At 37.0% G+C, this 19,601-nt stretch overlaps 1 protein-coding gene across 5 annotated transcripts in view; it reads right to left on the reverse strand.

Moving 5' to 3' along the window:
- Naaladl2 (N-acetylated alpha-linked acidic dipeptidase like 2) overlaps window positions 1-19,601 on the reverse strand; it is a 1,340,311-nt gene that overhangs the window by 355,494 nt on the left and 965,216 nt on the right. For all 5 annotated transcript variants that reach the window (XM_052732134.1, XM_052732135.1, XM_052732131.1 and 2 more), the window contains 3 exons: window positions 16,018-16,110; window positions 12,752-12,957; window positions 8,487-8,606 (listed from right to left, as the gene is read on the reverse strand). In XM_052732134.1, coding sequence (XP_052588094.1) covers window positions 8,487-8,606; window positions 12,752-12,957; window positions 16,018-16,110 — 419 coding nt within the window. The remainder of the gene's footprint in view (window positions 1-8,486; window positions 8,607-12,751; window positions 12,958-16,017; window positions 16,111-19,601) is intronic.

Consider the following 19,601-nt stretch of genomic DNA (forward strand, 5'->3'; position numbering starts at 1 on the left):
TAAAATGCAAACAGTTATATAATTTGTCGTAAAAGACAAGTAAATAGAAGTATATTTTAAGCAAATTTACTTTTCTCTTTTATGGCAAGGATAATAAAAAACAAGCTTCATTTCAGTGTGTCAATTATAACTATCAAGAGCAGAGTGAGAAACAGCAACAATTATATAGTAGTTCTCCCATTACACCTCCTATCATGTGCCACTAGTAAGAATCCACACAAGCTGAATTAATTCAAGTGTGATATATGAAAATTGTAAGTGTTGTAATATAAAGCAAAAGTAAAGTCATGTAGTAATGACTGTGCTCAGTACCTATCAAGGTGTATGGAGAGTCATGCTTGCCCAAACACTGAACAACCTCCCATGTGTAACCCCCATTGCTATCCACAGTTCCTAGACAGTGACAACATATAAGATGAGTGTGGAAAATGATGTTAGAAAAACCCAATAAAATTGTGGCATTTGCTTAAAGACAGGACAACAAAATCATGAATGGTTTAACTGGATGAGCAGAAGAACGCAGACACAGGTACAACATTTAATAAGGCCTTGCTGGCTAGGTGTACTTCAACTTGACACAAGCTTCAATCAGTTGGGAAGAGAGGTCTTTAATTGAGAATATATTCCAAAAAATGTCTTGTAGGCAAGCCTGTGGTGCATTTTCTTGATTGATGACTGATGTAGGAGGGCCCGGCTCACTGAGGGCAGTGTCACCTCTAGGTAGGAGGCCCTGAGTTGTCTAAGAGAGCAAACTGAGCAGGCTATGGGAGCAAAGCCAGTATGCAGTGTTCCTCCACGGCTTCTGCTTCAGTTGCTGTATCCAGGGTTCTACTTTGAGTTCCTGTCCTGGGTTCCCTCAGTGAAGGACTTATAAGATGAAAGTTGAAATGAACACTTTCCTCCCCCAAGTTCCTTTTGGTGATGGTGGGTGTTTTATCATAGCAATGGAAACCTTAAGTAAGGCAAAGGTCATATGTTTCTGGACTTTAATTCACTTAGACTAGACATGTTTCAAATGCTCCAGGAATAAAATATGCAGGGTTTCCTCTCAATGAACTAGTTGTGGTGATATCTTATTTGTGCTGTAATAAATAAAGTTTGCATGGAGATCAGAGAAAAAAATCCAGCCACTATATTAAACATAGAGGTCAGGCAATGGTAGCACACATCTTTAATCCTAGCATTCGGGAGGCAGAGATTCATCCAGATCTCTGTGAGTTCAAGGCCACACTAGGAACAGAGAGAGCCAGGTGTGATGGCACATGCTTTTAATCCCAGCACTAACCATAGAGGTCTGGAGGTCTGCACAGACAGACAGGAAGTGATAGAGCTGGGCAGAAAGAGGAAGTAATGTATCTGGGTGGAGAGAGGAAGTGAGATGGTAGGGCACAGAAAAGATATAGGCGTGAGTATACAGAAAGTAGCTCTCTCTTTGGCTGAGGATTTCCTAGCAGTAAGAACATGGCTGGCTTCTTTCTGCTTCTCTGATCTCTAAGTTTTCACCCAATATCTGGTTCTGAGTTTTTAATTAATAAGACCTTTTAGCAACTCATTTTACAACTAGTAGGTTTTCAATTAGGAAAAATTACTTCTACAATGTTTCAAAATGCTAGCATGCTAAATATCACCATGTTTAATCAACTTTCATTTAAAATTCAGCTGTTACATCATCATGCAGACATGTAAAATGTTAAATAATAATAGAATAGAAGAAAATTTCAAAAGTAGTAAGTTCTCTTCTAAGAGATTTTTGATATCATAGTCATTCTTACAAATAATGACATGCATACATTTAAGAGACACAAGAAATCTGAGGATGGTTGCATGCTATGTATTAGGTTCTGGATTTGGTGACATTTGTGTTGTGAAATACATATCCTCAGTATGTAGTCAGGTTTCAATATGGCTCCCAAATTTGGTATTTGTTACTGAAAGATGTGTAGCATCATTTCAATTAGGACCCTTTAGGTGATGTTATCTCATATTGTTCCCATGATGGTACCTCAAGGGAATACTTATTTATTTCTATAGAACTTTAGAGATTAATCTTTGGATTATGACTAATTATTCAATATCAGGACAATAGAATATTAAACCAAGATAAATGCTAATAAACACCTCTAATATCTTTAAGTCATATTTTTGCTAACTGGAGTATTTGGACTAATGCCTCCTTTCAAAATATGGCATGGACAGGTAAGAGGAGCAATATCTACCCACAGCAAGTTAAGGGGTGTGACTCTATTAGTAGCATAATAGATAGACAAAAGACTATTAGCAACACCCTTAGATTGAGCCAAGAAAGGATAAGGGACATTAATACAGCTGGTTGGAAAAGAAACTAGTTGTTTGGTATCATGGGGATTGACTAACATGACTGAAGGATTGGGCCTTAAGTGGGATTTGAAGTCATTCATATTTCATGCCCTTGTCCTATCATGCAGGTGTTAGAATTCAACCAATCCCATTAACTCATTCCTATACATTTTGCTTCTCTGTATATCATATTGGTATCTTCCTCTAGCTGTTATTGCATGCTTTATGTTTTTGGCACAATCCTAAGCTCTTGGACAATAGGGGCATTTCATTTGCTCATTTTGTTCTGCAACACTTAAAGCAATTTCATGCACAACTTGAGTTCTCTATGAATACTCATCCAGTAAGGAGCTTTGCAACAGCCTGTGGGGATTCTGAAGTATTCCTGCCACTTCTAGGCCCAATGCACTAAAGAATCTGGGTGATTTAATATACATGAACTGCCTATTTTAGTGGAAAGCTTTAGTTCTTAGTTACTTTTATTTTAATGTGAAGAGACAAAATGACCAAGGCAACTTATAAAAGAAAGTATGTAATTGAAGGATTGCTTGCAGTTTCAGAGGGTGAATCCATGGCCATCATAATGAGGAGCACAGTGGAAGGCAGGCAGGCATGACTCTGGAGAAGTACCTGAGAACTTGTATCTGATCCACGAGCATAAGGTAGAGACAGAGTTAATGGAATGTCATGGGTTTCGGAAACCTCAAAGCCCACACTCCTCTAACTAAGCCACACCTGCTCCAACAAAACCAAACCTCCTCCAAGGACACACCTCCAAATCATTCCCACAGTTCCACCAACTGTGGACGAAGCATCCAAGCATATGTGTCATTTTCATTCAAAGCACCACACCTTAGTATGTATGAAAATGTAAAAAAAAAATAAGAGTTTACAAACCTTAAAAATGTCTTAACCAGCTCTAAGAAGTTTTTGTGAAACTTTGCCTGTGTCTTGCAGTTTCACGGTATAAATGTGGTCACTTAGTTTTTGTTAGGTTTTCTAGCTTCTGTCAGGTAATTCAAAAATAATGTGTGAGTTGAATATGGCTAGATTAACTACTTTCATATGTGTGAGTGCCTCAGGCCTTTCCAAAATAAGTTCTTAGAAATTTCATCTTTATTTGTGGGAGACCTACAGAGCACTGGCTAATACATGGATGATCCATTTTTTTCTTTTCCTTACGGCAAAATCAATACTTTCTGTGATCTATGAAAGATGATTACAAAACTTGAGAGGGATGAACTATATAGAGACAGAGGTATGTAAATGTTTGTATTGTGTACTAATGTTTTTGACTCCATCTTAGCAGTAATGCTATAAGTAATTTTGTATGAAGTCAGATGTGTTTCATCAACCAAGGCCTCTGACCTGCTTATCTTCTCTTGTATATTTAAAATTTAAAAATAATTCATTATTCAACAATAATTTATTCAGAAGAACTAAGTGAATACATGCACATATACACATGCAAACACATTCACACACACAAACACATATACACAGAGTGCATATTTAAATGTTTGTAAATGATAGGATGGAAAATCATTCTTAATATTAATAGTAGGTTGATTTAAGTTCACTTTGTTATATATAATAAGGTTCTGAAACAATAATGCAGTTTAAAAACTCGGGAGGCAGAGCCAGGCGGATCTCTGTGAGTTCGAGGCCAGCCTGGGCTACCAAGTGAGTTCCAGGACAGGCGCAAAGCTACACAGAGAAACCCTGTCTCGAAAAACCAAAAAAAAAAAAAAAAAAAAAAGAGATCCCTAAAAATAAAAAAAAAAAATGTTTAGTTGTGTTAACCATTGGCAAAACTACATGAAAATAACAAATGATACTGCCATCCTAAGCACTGGTTCTGATATGAGGCTGTCGGAACATCCAGACCTCGATGTTGGGACTATAACTGGTACACCTGCTTTATGGAACTTATTGCCTGTGTCAGTTGAAGTTATTGTATATTTACCCTGTAGTAATACAATTCTGGTTCTACATAAACAGCTGAACAGAAACAGTGTCATCATTCTGCCAACACACAGAAGTCTCCAGGAGAGTTGTGCTTCTAGAAACTGAAGACTAGAAACAATGATCAAAATCCATATCTGAATTTTTATTTACCTAATAGGTTAACATTTAATATCTCAGTGTATTTTGCCAACATTTTTATATAACTGCACACTTTCTTGATGCGTATTAAGCACACGTTCTCACTATCATTGTAAGATCCTTCACTTTAGATTCCTCTGATGCACCGAGGCAGTGAATACACAAAAGAGGAAGAGCTAAGTTATGGTTTGAAAATATATATGAATTTGTTAAAGTGTTTGGGGACTCAAAAATATTACTGTCTGAGAGTGGTGATATTGTGCTCCCCAAAATATTGTGCACGCTAATAAACTTATCTGGGATCAGAGAACAGAACAGCCACAATATTAAACATAGAGTTTAGGCAATGGTAGCACACATGCCTTTAATCCTAGCATTGCAGAGGCAGAGATCCATCTGGATCTCTGTGAGTTCAAAGCCACATTGGAAACAGCCAGGCATGGTGACTCACAACTTCAATCCCAGGAAGTGATGGCAGAAAGCAGAAAGGTATATAAGGTGTGAGGACCAGGAACTAGAGCCTGGTTAAAATTTTAGGCTTTAGAGCAGCAGTTCAGCTGAGATTCATTCTGGATGAGGACTCAGAGGCTTCCAGTCTGAGGAAACAAGACCAGCTGAGGAATTGGCAAGATGTGGTTAGCTGTGGCTTGTTCTCCTTCTCTGATCTTCCAGCATTCACCCCAATAATTGGCTTTGGGCTTGTTTTTATTAATAAGACCTGTTAAAATTCATGCTAGCTCTGGGAATCCAATTAGCGAGAATGAGGAGGGTTTATATGAGCAAGAATTGTTGAGACCAAGGTTGGATAAAGCACAGGGACAAATAGCCAAACAAATGGAAACACATGAACTATGAACCAATGGCTGAGGGGTCACCAACTGGATCAGGCCCTCTGAATGGGTGAGACAGTTGATTGGCTTGAACTGATTGGGAGGCACCCAAGCAGTGGGACCGGGTCCTGTGCTCATTGCATGAGTTGACTGTTTGAAACATGGGGCTTATGCAGGGACTCTTGGCTCAGCCTGGGAGGAGGGTACTGGACCTGCCTGGACTGAGTCTACCAGGTTGATCTCAGTCCGTGGGGGAGGCTTTGCCCTGGAGGAGGTGGGAATGGGGGGTGGTCTGGGGGGAAGGTGAGGGGGGCCGGAGGGGGGAGAACAAGGGAATCCGTGGCTGATATGTAGAACTGAATTGTACTGCAAAATAAAAATAAATAAATAAAAAGTAAATAAAATAAAAAATATAACAAAAAAAGAAAAAACAAACAAACAAAAATTCATGCTACATCTGAGTTTTTGAACAGACATTTCTAATTCTAAAACTTATAACAATTTCCAGTGATGTGATCAGTTTTGCATTTGTTAAAACATTAGAAGCACAAATGGAGCAGAAAAGCACATCAACATAGGAGCAAAACTGTCAGAAAAAATAGCTGAACAAGAACCTTGGTTCTTGCCTCTGATTCACATTTGATTGGCAAGTCATTGATAGACTATAGATTTTCTGGGAAAACAAATTAATTTGTCATTATCATTATTATGACTCAAAAATATGAAATACTTTTTATGAATATTAATAAACATATTAATCAAAGTAAATTAAAGTTTTCTTTCAAAATTGTTCTAGATCATTTTCATATAAGGTTAGTATATAAGTATTTTCAATACAGAACCAAAAATGTTTCTCTCTTAGACAAATATAGGAGTGGATCTTGCCATGAGACATTCATTATTTACATATCTTACTTCCTCCCAAATAAGTGGCTGCACATAACTAAATGTTTTGTAGTTTCTCTTATTAAAATGTTCAAAGAAAATTAATTTATTTTGTTTTTATTAATTAAATGTGTTCTTTGACAGCTTTAGTCATGTATTTAGCACATCACATTCTGCTTATTCTCTTCCCATAATATATTCTTGGGAATAAAATTAATGCAGAAAATCACAACAGGTCCAAATACAAAGAGTGTTTATGGAGTATTCAGCCATGGATGGAATATCAACAACACAACCCACCCCCGCCACCCCTAAAGCTCAGAGAGCATCATGGAAGAAGGGATAGAAATGTAGTAAGATGAAGGAGTTGTGGAGACCAAGGGAAAATGAATGTTCTAGAAATGACAGTGCCTCTGCACTCATGAACCCATGGAAGCTGTCACTGCCAGCACAAGGTCTGCATCCAAGCAAGCCAACCAGCACTGGAGGGACTGAGGTGCTACTGATATGTTACGGCTGATGCAGAAGAGAGAGTCAGCTTTAAGGTTCTGGCCTCTTGGTTGATTAATCATGCTCTAGATGATGGCTCCCCACCAATAGGTGTATAGGCAGCACAAGCTGCATTCAGTGGGTCTAGAAAAATAAAATAAATAAGAGGACACAGAGTATAGAAAAGTGAATTAATAGGATAGAAAGTATCAGGGAGAGGTTACGGGGATGAGTCGGGTGGTGACTATGATCTAAATACATTGTATGCATGCATGAAATTCTTAAATAATTAATAAAATATTATATTTCAATTTTAAAATAATAATAAATAAAAGTTAAAACATAAAAAGAAGAGCACATTTATCTGATTCAGTCCTAGAGCTGTGTGTCTTTGTGTCAATCTCTATACATGCAAAACAAAGGTAAGCCAACAAATGAAGTCCTTTCTCCATTTCTTGTATCTGGCTCTTTTTCCTGGCCACTCATTTATTTAGAAATATATGAACTTTCCAGGGAAAAATATGTAGCTCATTCCTTCTGGTGGATTTCTTGTGAGTCTGGTAAGGAAGCTAGATAAAATTTATGGCATGCACACTAGGGTACAGCTGAAAATAAGTATAAACATTTTTCTATTTGATCTTTTTCAATGTCTTTCTTTATTGTATTTCATATGGAAATGTCAATGGAAATTATCAAACTAGAAAATACTTTATGAAAGTCATAAAGTGTTCATTTGCATTAAATTTCAGTCAAGAATTAGGGTGACTTGAGTCATGTTTCACCTCTGTCTAGTTCAGTTCCTATAGTACTTATTAGAAGCTCTGTGGCCATCTGAAAGGCCGTGTCCAGTATATGCCAACAAAGACAGGGGCTGGGCACAAACTGTACCCCAATGATGGTATGCTTGTCTTTATACAGAGAAACAGCATAGACAACTTCATGTTCAGTAAAGGTTATAAAATATAACTGGGGGATCAACAAAGGAGAAAAAAGTCTGCTAAATTCCTGAGTTACATGACAAATGATTATTAGTGGTGAGATGTCATAAACTTTAGAGTTTACAATACTTTATTGAAAAATAAGTTTTTCCTTTTCCACAAAGATTTCCACAAATTTCTTTAATTTTGTATGTTTTTCCATGTCTTACTATTTGACCTGAGCTAGCTTCAAACTCACAATCCTGCCTCGGCCCCTCAAGCACTGAGATTACAGGCATGTGCCACCATAACCAGTCTTGTACTTTATAAATATGTCAAATATATTTATTGCTGTACTTCTACTTTCACGGATGCTCATAGTGTTATTAAAAAAACTAGGATAGTTCCAAAATTTACTAAATACGAACCAGTGGAAAAAGAAATATAAAAGTAACTAAGTTTATCATAGAAATGGCACAAATGTAGAATTAGGAATTTAAGAGCTAAGTTTGAATTTCAAATAAACTTACATTTTACTGTATCTATAACTGAGCAATTCATTTTTTACAAATAGACACATAAATTATATTATGTGAAGAATTCCAGAGTCTGACAAATTAATTTTTAGGAATACTAATGAATAAAACAAAAGCTGGGTGAGTTAGCACACAACTGTAAACTCAGCACTTTGAGGCAGAGGCAGGGGAATCGTAAGTTACAGGTCATCCTGACCTACCACATGAATTCTAGGCTCTCGGTGCTACATAGGGAGACTCCTTCTCCAAAACACTCACGCAGACGACTAAACAAGCAGACGCAATGACAGGCAGTTTTTAAAAATTCTTACAGATCATTTTATGAATACTTAAATGGAATAAATTAAGAAACCTTAACTTAGAGAGCAGTCTTGAGTAACTATTCCTCCACATCTGGTCCATCTTACCTCTAGAACCAGTTGCTGGAGAGACGGAGATGCTACTGGATGTAGACTGGTGTTGCCGTGGACGGGACTATGGAGGCTAACGTAAGCCACGGCATTCTTTTGTAGAACCTTCGCGAAATCCTGAAATAAAAATGTTAGAAGTTCTACCATTGGTGCAATTAAAATGACATGTTCTACCTCATTAGGATAATAAATACTGTGATGTTCAAATACGTTTTTTTAAATCAGAAACATGCCTAAAATATTTTCTTATATGTTAAGGCTAACCCTTCTCCTATATGTAAACTTGTCCTCCAATCTTGGTTTATTCTGTTAGGCATAATCAGACTGCTGCTAAAGTAGTACTTATGTAAAATAATCACTTAAGAGAAAAGGGTTGAAAGGTTAGTTTAATGTTCAACTCAATTACAGAACAGAGATTAAGGATTTTCTTCAATGATGGTGTGCAATGTTATAGTCATTGAATTAGAGAACATAATTGGTGAGCTTCATTGGTTAGGGCTGGCAGACTTTTTCTGTGAAGTAGCAAGCTAATTTGCACCAATAAACTCTTATGTCAAGGAAAATTGGACAAGTAAGAACTGTGAACCTGAAAATATTACCTTATAAAAATCCTCAAGAATGCTGTATGTACTAATGGCATGAAATGACTCAGTGGCATGGTTTTGCATTTATGATCCCTGTCCTGCAATATTGAAGATTTCAGACCCCACACTGTGAGGAGAAAGAGTAGAGGGACTTATATCCTTGACTTCTCTCTACTTAATATTGGAAATTCATCTACAAATTGAGAGAGATGAGTAATTATTTAAAAGTAATTCACCTTTCACATGAGCACGTCATTAAAAACACTTCAGTAATTTCATATATAATATGGTAAAATTTGTCCAATATTACTTATATTCTATGAAAATAATTCTCATAACATGTGAACACATAGACAGTTCCTGTGAAACTAAGAGCACATAGACACTTCCTATTAATACATGAGCACATACACACCTCCTCTTAACACATGAGCACATAAACACTTCCTCTTAACACATGAGCACATAGATACCTCGTCTTAACACATGAGCACACAAATACTTCCTCTTTCAGTTAATATGGTTTCCAGGAGTACCACAGGAGACAGACATATACTTACTTGAGGAATCTAATCTCAGAGAACTCAAGTTTGTTAAAAATAACATGTCTATGATAGGAAAGATCTGATCTTATTTCCTTCCTCTAAAATTTGTAATAATTCCAGAGGAGCATGTGAAAAATATTCTTCATATAAGAAATGGTACTTTAAAAGATCCTGTTTTAGGAAATGCCTTAATTTCCCACAAGGATCAATGTCAGTACTGAGTTAATTCTTCCTTTCTTGCATGGCTACAATTACCATTTACAAGTTTATTGAGCAACTTCATCTAATCCTGTTAACTTCAACTGGTTTCAGGGGTTCCTATGCAAGCAAAATTACAGAGGGCAAGATGGGACATGAACAAAGCTTTTTCTTGCTCACCTGCATTCAGGATCAATATAAACAAAAGTGTTTTCATTCTCAGAAGGCACATATTGCATAAGAGTAAACAGAATGAACAACCAAGAGTCCACACTTCCCTTCAAATGGATGGCATTGAAATTTTTCTATGGGATATGGTGGTGCAATATATTATATAGAAAATTACAGATACATTTTTATTAGCCAATGGTGAACTCCAAAAATCCTTGATGTTTTTATTATTTATATCTTTGTGCATCTACTCATTGAAGAGTTCAGAAGGTAACTAAATGTGTAAATTTGCTCGGTTTTACACACACACATGAGAGAGAGCAACCTACATATATATGTATATTTAGTTAAATATAAACACATTTGTATGTATATATACATATATATGTATATATATGGTTAATAGAAATATAATTATATCACTTTCCCTCCATCTGTTCTTCCCTCCACCTCTCCCAGGTACCCTCACTCCAAACCTTCCCATGTCCCTAATCCATCCTTAAGTTGACAGCCTATTTTTCTTTGATTATTATTGCTACATTCATACACATGTATATGTATGAACAAATATATAACTGCAACCTGCACAGTCTATTGTTGTTGTTTGTGTGTATATAAGTAAGTTTTCTATTCCTTTGAACTCATATCCCATAGCAGATTTATATTTAGTCTCTGTTGAGAAGTCACAGAATTGTCAAAAGGAACAATGAATTCACAAAGTGCTTAAAAGGAATTTATATTTTATGATGCACAAACTATTTATATAGTTTGAAAAAATTGCTCCTATACATACAAATAATTATTTACTTAATTTTTAGCCTGTGATGACTGACATTTAAATACTTCCAAGGAATTTTTGCAATATAATTCTCTATGAATTTGTGTTTAAGGTAAGTAACTTAGGAAATAATGTAAGAAAAACCTGTTTTGTGGATGTGGTCTATACATACATATTTATACATACAATATAAATTAATTATGAAATTTGCTGTGGGATGTTCTGTATGTCAAATGTGTTGCTGATTGGTCAATAAATAAAACACTGATTGGCCATTGGCTAGGCAGGAAGTGTAGGCGGGACAAGGAGGAGAATAAAGCTGGGAAGTGGAAGGCTGAGTCAGAGAGACACTGCCAGCCGCCATGATGACAAACAGCATGTGAAGATGCCGGTAAGCCACGAGTCATGTGGCAAGGTATAGATTAATGGAAATGGATTAATTTAAGCTGTAAGAACAGTTAGCAAGACTAACTGCTTAGTTAGTCTGCCACGGCCATACAGTTTGTAACCAATATAAGTCTCTGTGTTTACTTGGTCAGGTCTGAGTGGCTGTGGGACTGGCGGGTGAGAGAGATTTGTCCTGACTGTGGGCCAGGCAGGAAAACTCTAGTTACACATAATGGAAGCTGTTTAGAAACATTCTTTAAGATGTTAACACTTATTGGACTAGAGAGGGTATAAAGTAGGATCTTACTGAGTTAGTACTTTGAGGAAGGTGGGCAATGGGCTCACACAGTGCTATAAAGCAAACAGTGAATGGAGAGGTGGAGGGAGAGACTGAGAACTTGGGAGGAGAAGAGGAGTCAGGGTAATTGAAAAGTTTTCAGAAAGAAGTCAGAAAACAATTGCTGAATCTACATACAAATTCCACACAACAGCATATTCCCCATCCAGAAGTCCACGAGGAAACCAAGTTCCTCTTTTATTACATCCTTCAGGAGCTGACTTACTTGGGATAAGGGCCCTCAAATAAGTCTGGGACTTTACCTTCCAGACCTTTGACCCAAGCTGGAAAATGAGAATCTATATGAGTAAAACATGGAAAATTCATTTGTTCAAGAAATATCTCAGCTCTCTTGTTAGGTAGTGAGCTAGGCGCTGGCCCCGTGGTGTTGAGCAAAGGGTGATGGGAAATGACAAACAAGCCAAATGTAAAACATACGGTCGTACGTACCAAGGAAAGATGGAAAGCAAGAAGGCACTAGGGATTCCCAGGGAAAGCTGGGAATGGTGCATGACTTGAAGAGGAAGGTCATAGACAGCCTCATGAGTGACAAGAAGCAAGATGTGAAAGTTTTTAGGGAGCAATGGAAAGAACAAAAATAGAAAATTGAATTACAGTTTTATTGTTTTGTAATTATTTAAAACAGTACAAATCCATAAAAATGCAAAAAGATTTTTTTAATTGTTTTGTTTATCTTGAAGTTATTAAATAAATTTTAAAATTTTGTTTCAGAGGCTATGGTTTTTCCTCCTGGAATTTAGAAAGCGTCCCAAACAACAGAATGTCTTCATTGGAAGTACACTTTTTGAAATAGAACCTTCTCACACTCACTCGAATATGCTGAAATCATCTCCTCCAAGTACTCTGTGAGTCTTGTCCAGCTTACTTACACCAGAGGATATTTTCTCAGTAGTAAGATTATTTCCCTTTTTAAAAGTACATGGGGGTCTTTCTTTGTTTAAAGATTATTTTTTTATTTCATGTGTGTTATCCCCTAAGTGAAAGTATACTGATCAAGTAAACATTACTGCAAGTGATATGAAGGTGCATAGGTCTGCGAGCAATGGAAGAAGGTTAATTTTAGATCATGTAGAACCCACAGAGGAATAACTCAAATTTCCTCCTAGCAGTTAGCAGATAGGAAGCCCTTTTGAGATGTTCATCATTTTCTTTGCCTTCAATAATATTAGACTATAACATCTGGAAAATGAAAGAGTTGGGGGAAGGAAGTAAACTAATCATAATTAATGAATTTATTTCACCTCTCCCCATTCATAGGAGCCAATATTGCCCCAAGTCGTTCCTCCCCATGAACAGAAAACAATAGTGCGTTCTGGTCTCCATCCTTTCTTCACTCGTAACATCAAGGCTTGGATGAACGCAGTGATTATTGCAGTACTGCTGGCCCATTCGTGTCCATTGTAACTGTATCCAACATGGTGGTTACTGCCAACTATAATATACCGGTCTGGAAATAGAATGAAATAAGAACTGTTAAGTAAAATGTAATCCTCAACAATAAGTTTAATGACATTTACACAAGCCTATTGCACAAGTAAGCAACAATTAAGCCAAATTGTTCTGATAATTAATACCACTTTAGCATTTTCCACCCCTTTCTTGATTCATACATCTGGGTATATCAATGCAGAAGCAGCTGCTAACGTCAATTATGAATCCAAAGCTTAGGTCCATATTACTGTCCTCTGCGACATGAAATATTAATTAATGAAGTATACAAATATATACACAATGAAACTCTTATCTAACATTTTTCCAGCATCATTGTGGGATGTGCACAGCAAACAATGTGTGTGTGCTTAGTGAAGAGCAATAATCTATTAATACATCTCCAAAAAAAGGTGACTTAGGAGCTCTGCATGTTAAAAATTTGCTAGTTATGTACAGACTTTGTAAAAAGAATAGGTATTTCGGGATGTACTAATAGTTTCAATTTATACTTTTAACCCTTCTCCATTCTCTAAAAGAAAAGAAAATTCATCACCATCAAGCCAGGACTATGGAAAATTTAACTTTTCATATATTTTATTTCATGTGGTCACACACAGTTTATTAGATGTTCCTGTAGGAAACTTTCCATGATTCATGGATATGGTACTTTCAGAATGTTTCACTGGCCATTCACACCATTAAAACAGGATTAAAATATAGCTCCAGAGCCAGGCGGTGGTGGCGCACGCCTTTAATCCCAGCACTCGGGAGGCAGAGCCAGGCGGATCTCTGTGAGTTCAAGGCCAGCCTGGGCTACCACGTGAGTTCCAGGAGAGGCACAAAGCTACACAGAGAAACCCTGTCTCAAAAAACCAAAAAAAAAAAAAAAAAAAAAAAATATAGCTCCAGAGTTCTCCTGTTTTTTTTTCTGTTTTTGTTAATTTTTGTTGTTGTTGTTTTGTTTTGTTTTGGTCAGTTTATGTTATTCACAATAGCAACAGAGTTTACTTTATTTGATCAAATAACCCTATGTATTTATGAAAGAACATTCTCATCATTGTTTGATACTGAGATATTCCATGAAACTATACAGACAGGGTTCAGCAAGAAGACACTGCAACTTCAGTTTGATTCTGGAAACCACATGGTGAGAGGAGTGCCATGACATCTGCAAACTGTCCTCTGACTTGTATATCTTACAAGTTGTACCCTCCCCTGATTATACAAGAGAGATATATATATATAAGAGATACAAATATCAATGTGATTTTTGAAAAGTATTCCATAAAGTATGCATAAAGTAGGGCCTACATCTACTTGGATTAAATAGATTATCCTCAACGACATGAGGACAAAGATTGTTAGAAGAATTATGGTATAGAATCATTTAAGTTTTTAATACTGAATTGGAACCAGCAATGAATTTAAATCTTTCAGCACAGTGTGTTAAGTCATACTTCATGGGATATAGGGATATATGCAACATTATGTAGGTATATATTCAAACATTAAACGCTTGAGCGTTTTTTTCTCACATCTTCCAGAAATGTCTAAAAATTCTGCTTGAGATGAACTGTATCCCAAATAAATTAACAATCAATGTATGTGTCTGGACTTTAGCATCAGTAAATAAGAAAGTTTCGTGAATAAGCAATCTTTTTTTTTAACAGAGATTTCATATTAAGCACTATTTGAGAATTTTTGCATATAAAACTTTTTTTGATAGATTAAAATTCCATTAGCATGAATCTGGTATACTTTTTTCACAATTGTGTTTTCTTGTGATGATTTACAAATGGAATAGATCACTTCTCATTCTTCAGTTGGACTTGCTTATAGTAAAAGCCATTGAAATTGGCCATGTGGATTTCTAAGTTTATTTGTGTCTGTGTCTAAGGATTCTGTGATGACAAGTTGTACAATAAAGGAACCATGGAGAATAAACACATTGTATGAAATTTTTAAGAGCTGGCTGTCAAGGAATAGGGAGGAAATAAAACTTGATTTCAAAATTCTCTGGGTCAGCAATTAGGTCTAGTGCCATAGAGAAGAATAATTCTCCAAGGAGAGATGAGCAGTGTTCAAGTCATATCCACAAAAGTGGTTTGAGCACAGTAAAACGTTAATGGTGCTCTGGGGATGGCAGATTATCTGAGTGAGTTAAAGTACTTAGCCCACACACCCAGTGTTCTGAGACCAATCTCTGGAACCTGTGATGGAAGGAGAGTATTTATCCCTGAAAGTTGACCTAGGATGGTCACACACCCACCATGACACTGCTGTGCCCACACTCTCTCTCACACGTGTACATAAGAAATGAACATCTAATACCATAAGAACAGTAGTCAACTGCGTATGTTCTCCTGGCCACTCTGTGATTTGGGATCCAGGCTTGTGATGAATCAGAGTGTGCTGGCATTAGCCTGGTTACTGATAATGAACCAAATACTTTCATTTTTAATTTTTAGACCAAAGATTCCACCAACAGTTCATAAAAAGGTATAAGTTATTTAACATCTAACCAGATAATAATTTCCATAAAAGACCTTTCAAACCCCAAAACAGATATTGGGAGGAACTATGAGTGGATAATATATTCAATCTGGGGCAGATATTGACATTAGAAGCTTTTGATTTGACATTAGAAGCTTTTGATTTGAGACCAAAACTTGATTTGTTTTCAACAACTGCATTGTTAAAACCTATGAAATTTTCTTTTAAAGTATTTTGTCATTGAACTAAAATTTTCCATAGTATCATGGTAAGAAAATAAGAAAAATATTGCCTTTTGATTTTTATCTCAGGTTAACAGATATAAATGCCACCTCTTGTCTCCTTCCCTTAGCCTTTACACATACTCTGCCTGCTAATGCTTATTTTTGATGAGATGTGGGAGGAAAAAAAGGAAAACATACTTCAAGCTTCCATATTAATCCATTATTTTAGTCATCTAAACCTCTAGCTACATATAAAGTAGGATATTGAACTACATTCCAAAATAATTATGGAACATGGAACATTTTTGGCCTTTTCATATGATTTAGGAACTAGATTATAACTACTTAATCCAACTTACCTGGTGATGTCAAGCCTTTTAGATATCCAACAACATTAGTCACTGTTTTAAATTTTGTGACTGTATGAACTTGCAAACGGACAGTTCTTTTTTCTGTAAAAAAAAAAAAAAAAGAAATTAAAAACACTTATCAATATTGTCATGTTTCCCCCAAAGCGTTAGAAGTCATTTATCCAGTATCATCAGTAAAAATAACTCCACATGATTCACCTTTTTCAGATAGCTAAAGTCATACTTTTTTTTGCCAAACATTAAGAATATTTTATGCACACTCTATTTTTGGGGATTTGTCTTGCTATGGTCACCATGACATAACTGCCGGCTTCCTGCTCTGAAAGCTGTAAAGAGACAAGCCTGAATCTCATTTTTATTCCAGCACAGGGTCCAACATGAGAACGCACAGGAAACTGCTGCGGGGGAGGGTGTTCAGGAAAGTTACAGCTTGCAAAAAAGAGAGTAAAAAAAGGCAGATACAATTATCTCTGTGAATGTTAATACCTTCCTGTCTTCGGAACAGGAGGGTAAGACAAACACACATTTTCTTTGTGTGACTCACTATTGTATCAGCATTGAAAATTGTACATAAAATACTTTACAAAGTATTATCCCTAAAGCCTATATTCATATAGTACAATCTATTTTCATAGATTATATAATAAACCCCCACTAACTTCTTTTTTATTTTAATTTTTTCTTTGTATTGATGTTTTGCTTGCACGTGTTCTCGTGTCCGGTGTGTGCACTGCCCATGGAGGTCAAAAGAGGGCACTGAATCCCTAGAGGCAGGAGTTGGTAATCTGGGGATGGTTATTTTGTTTGGTTTAGCTCGGAACTCACTTCCTTGGGGCTGGCAGGATGGCCCAGCAGGCAAAGCATTTCTTCCTAGACTGATGATCTGAGTTCCATACCTGGGCCCCACGTGGTGGAAGGAGAGAACTGAGTTCAGGAAGTTACATGAAGATACATGTAACATGGTTCTTATGTGCCCCTTCCAATAAATAAATAACTGTAATATAATTTTTAAGAAGGTTAAAAGAATTTCTTACTCTAATTACATGAAATTCACATGCTCTTCAAGTATTTGAAACACTGGAACTGGATTTTTTTTTCAGATTGATATCTTTGACAGTGATGTCTTGGGCAGTGGAAAGCAAATTGTTACTAAATAATTTATTGTGTAGTTTGTCTTACTACAGCTGCTACCATATAGATTTCTAATATACATGGGTTTATTTTTAGTTTTGTTGTTGCATTGCTGTTTAACCTCTGTCCTAGTGTTTTAATGAATATAATCACATCACCATCATACAATTACTTTCTGAATTTGACTGTACTGATGGACTGCTACTTTCATACGAACTTTAATGTTAACTTTTTAAGTTTCATGTTTTTGTTTGTTTGTTTATTTTTCCATTAGGATTGCAAGGCACTAATAGACCTATCTGAGGAAATGATGCTCACACTTTAGTTCACAAACATGGTATACTTCCTAGTTGATTTCACTTGCCTTTATGTCTGTCTAGAGTTTTATATTTTCTCAACAGTTTTGTACAACTATTATTGAATTTATTTTTATTGTTTCATACCTATTTTTTTCTAACAATCTATTTTGCAGGAAGAATGTCACTTATTTTTATACTTTTGATTTATAATGAACTGTATTGCTAATCTTCAATATGTCACAGTTGCTTATCCATAGGGTTTTTAAAAAAATATATAAATTTTTTAATTGATTCTCCATGAATTTCATATCATGAACCCTAATTCTACTCATTTCCCAGTTTTTCCATGTCTGTCCTCTACCCTTGTAGTGGCTTTGAGAGCTGCAGTATGTCATGCCATATACCTTTTGTCCAAACAGCTTTCCTTACAAATGTTTATTGCAATGAGTAATTGGTCTGGCTCAAGTCCTTTGGCTTCTGCTACACTGGACCCTCATCCAGATTCTATGGCTATGATTCCCTAGGACCAGTCCCTTCATGCACTCTAGCAAGTCATGGATGAGGTAGATGTTGCAGAGGGCCAACCCAAAGCCCTGCATGTGGGCCTATGTAGTAGCTGAGTAGGTAAGCCCAGATTTCCACTAAGACACTCCTCCCCTGGAGAAGCAGAGCAAGCTCTCCCTTGCCCTTGCCACTGGGGCCAACTCTCCCATGAGGGATGGGACCAGCTCTCCCAGGGCCAGTGAGGGGCAGGGCCAGATCGCAAGGCTCTTGGACATCAACATGGCCTCAGGTGGCAGTCTAGACCATAGACATCCTCATGGCTTTGGGTGGTAACACAGGCCACAGACGTCAACATAGAAGCAGTAGGACCACAGACCTAGACACGGTATTTGACAGCAGCACTGGCCTGGATATCACCACAGCCTCAGGTGGCAGTGCAGACTATTGGCGTCAGCCTGTCCCTCACTGCTGTCACATCTCCAGTTCACAGCTCTCCACAGCACCTGAACTGCTCTGCTTTTTTTTTTTCTCTTCCATCTGTACACCACATACGTGCTCACTGTAGTGGCACCCATTCTGCCTGGCCCACACAGCAGGGGCACAAGCTGGGGCTGTGGCCTCTCAATAACTGGGGTTCTTAATTTTGATAGTTTTCCATGAAGACAAATCCTCTCATCCTTTTATGTGTATACATATGAGTGTCCGTTTGTACACACATATATGAACATGAGCATACCTATGTGAGTGCACATGTGGAAACCAGAGGTTGTCAACAGGTTGACATATGGTATCATTCGCTATTATTTTTCTTTTTATTGATTTTTCAGGTATATGTGTCTGAGGCATGTGTGCATGTGTGTGTACTTGTGTGTGTGTGTGTGTGTGTGTGTGTGTGTGTGTGTGTATCTGAGTGTATGTCTATGCATGTGCACACAATTGTGTGTGCCTGAATTTGGAGGCCTGATGTTGATATCAGGAATCCTTCTAGATCACTGTCTACCTTATTCATTGAAGCAAGATCCCTCAGCTGAGTCCATCGCTACATGATATGGCTGGTTTCACCAGCCAGTTTGCTCTGTGGATTCAAAAAGCGGGAATTACTGGTAAGTTGATATGACCAATCGGTTTTTACTTGGATTTTGGGAATACAAACTCCATTCTTCACACTCATACGTCAAGTGTCTGGCCACGGAGCTATCTTTCTAGCCCCCCTTTCATTGCTGAGCTATCTTCTCTGTCTCCCTTTCCTTTCAGACAAGGCCTCTCACTTAACCTCAGGCTCACCAGCTAGCTAGACAGGCTGATAAGCAAGTCCCAGGGTCCTGCTCTGTCTTCCTCCCAAGGCTGCGATCACAGATACTCCCCACTGAGCCATCTGCTTAGCCTCCTCGCTTCCTCCTAGCCACCTATCATTTTGTCCTGGAGCCCATGCAGAGAGAAATGGAGCCAAAACAGTGTCCTTTCGTCTTTACCTTCTATTATTAACTTAAGCAGAATGTTTTTACCATTTTATCTTTTAAAACATTCTTGATATATGTTTCTGGGAAATTCCTTTTATCAAATTAAGAAATTCATTTCTATTCTTATTTTGCTAAGAGGTTTTCCCATAAGCAGATATTGAGTCATCTATGGAGATAG

Source organism: Peromyscus californicus, unplaced genomic scaffold, assembly GCF_007827085.1.
Source record: "Peromyscus californicus insignis strain IS unplaced genomic scaffold, ASM782708v3 Scaffold_9__1_contigs__length_137607984, whole genome shotgun sequence".
NCBI classification, from domain to species: Eukaryota; Metazoa; Chordata; class Mammalia; order Rodentia; family Cricetidae; genus Peromyscus; species Peromyscus californicus.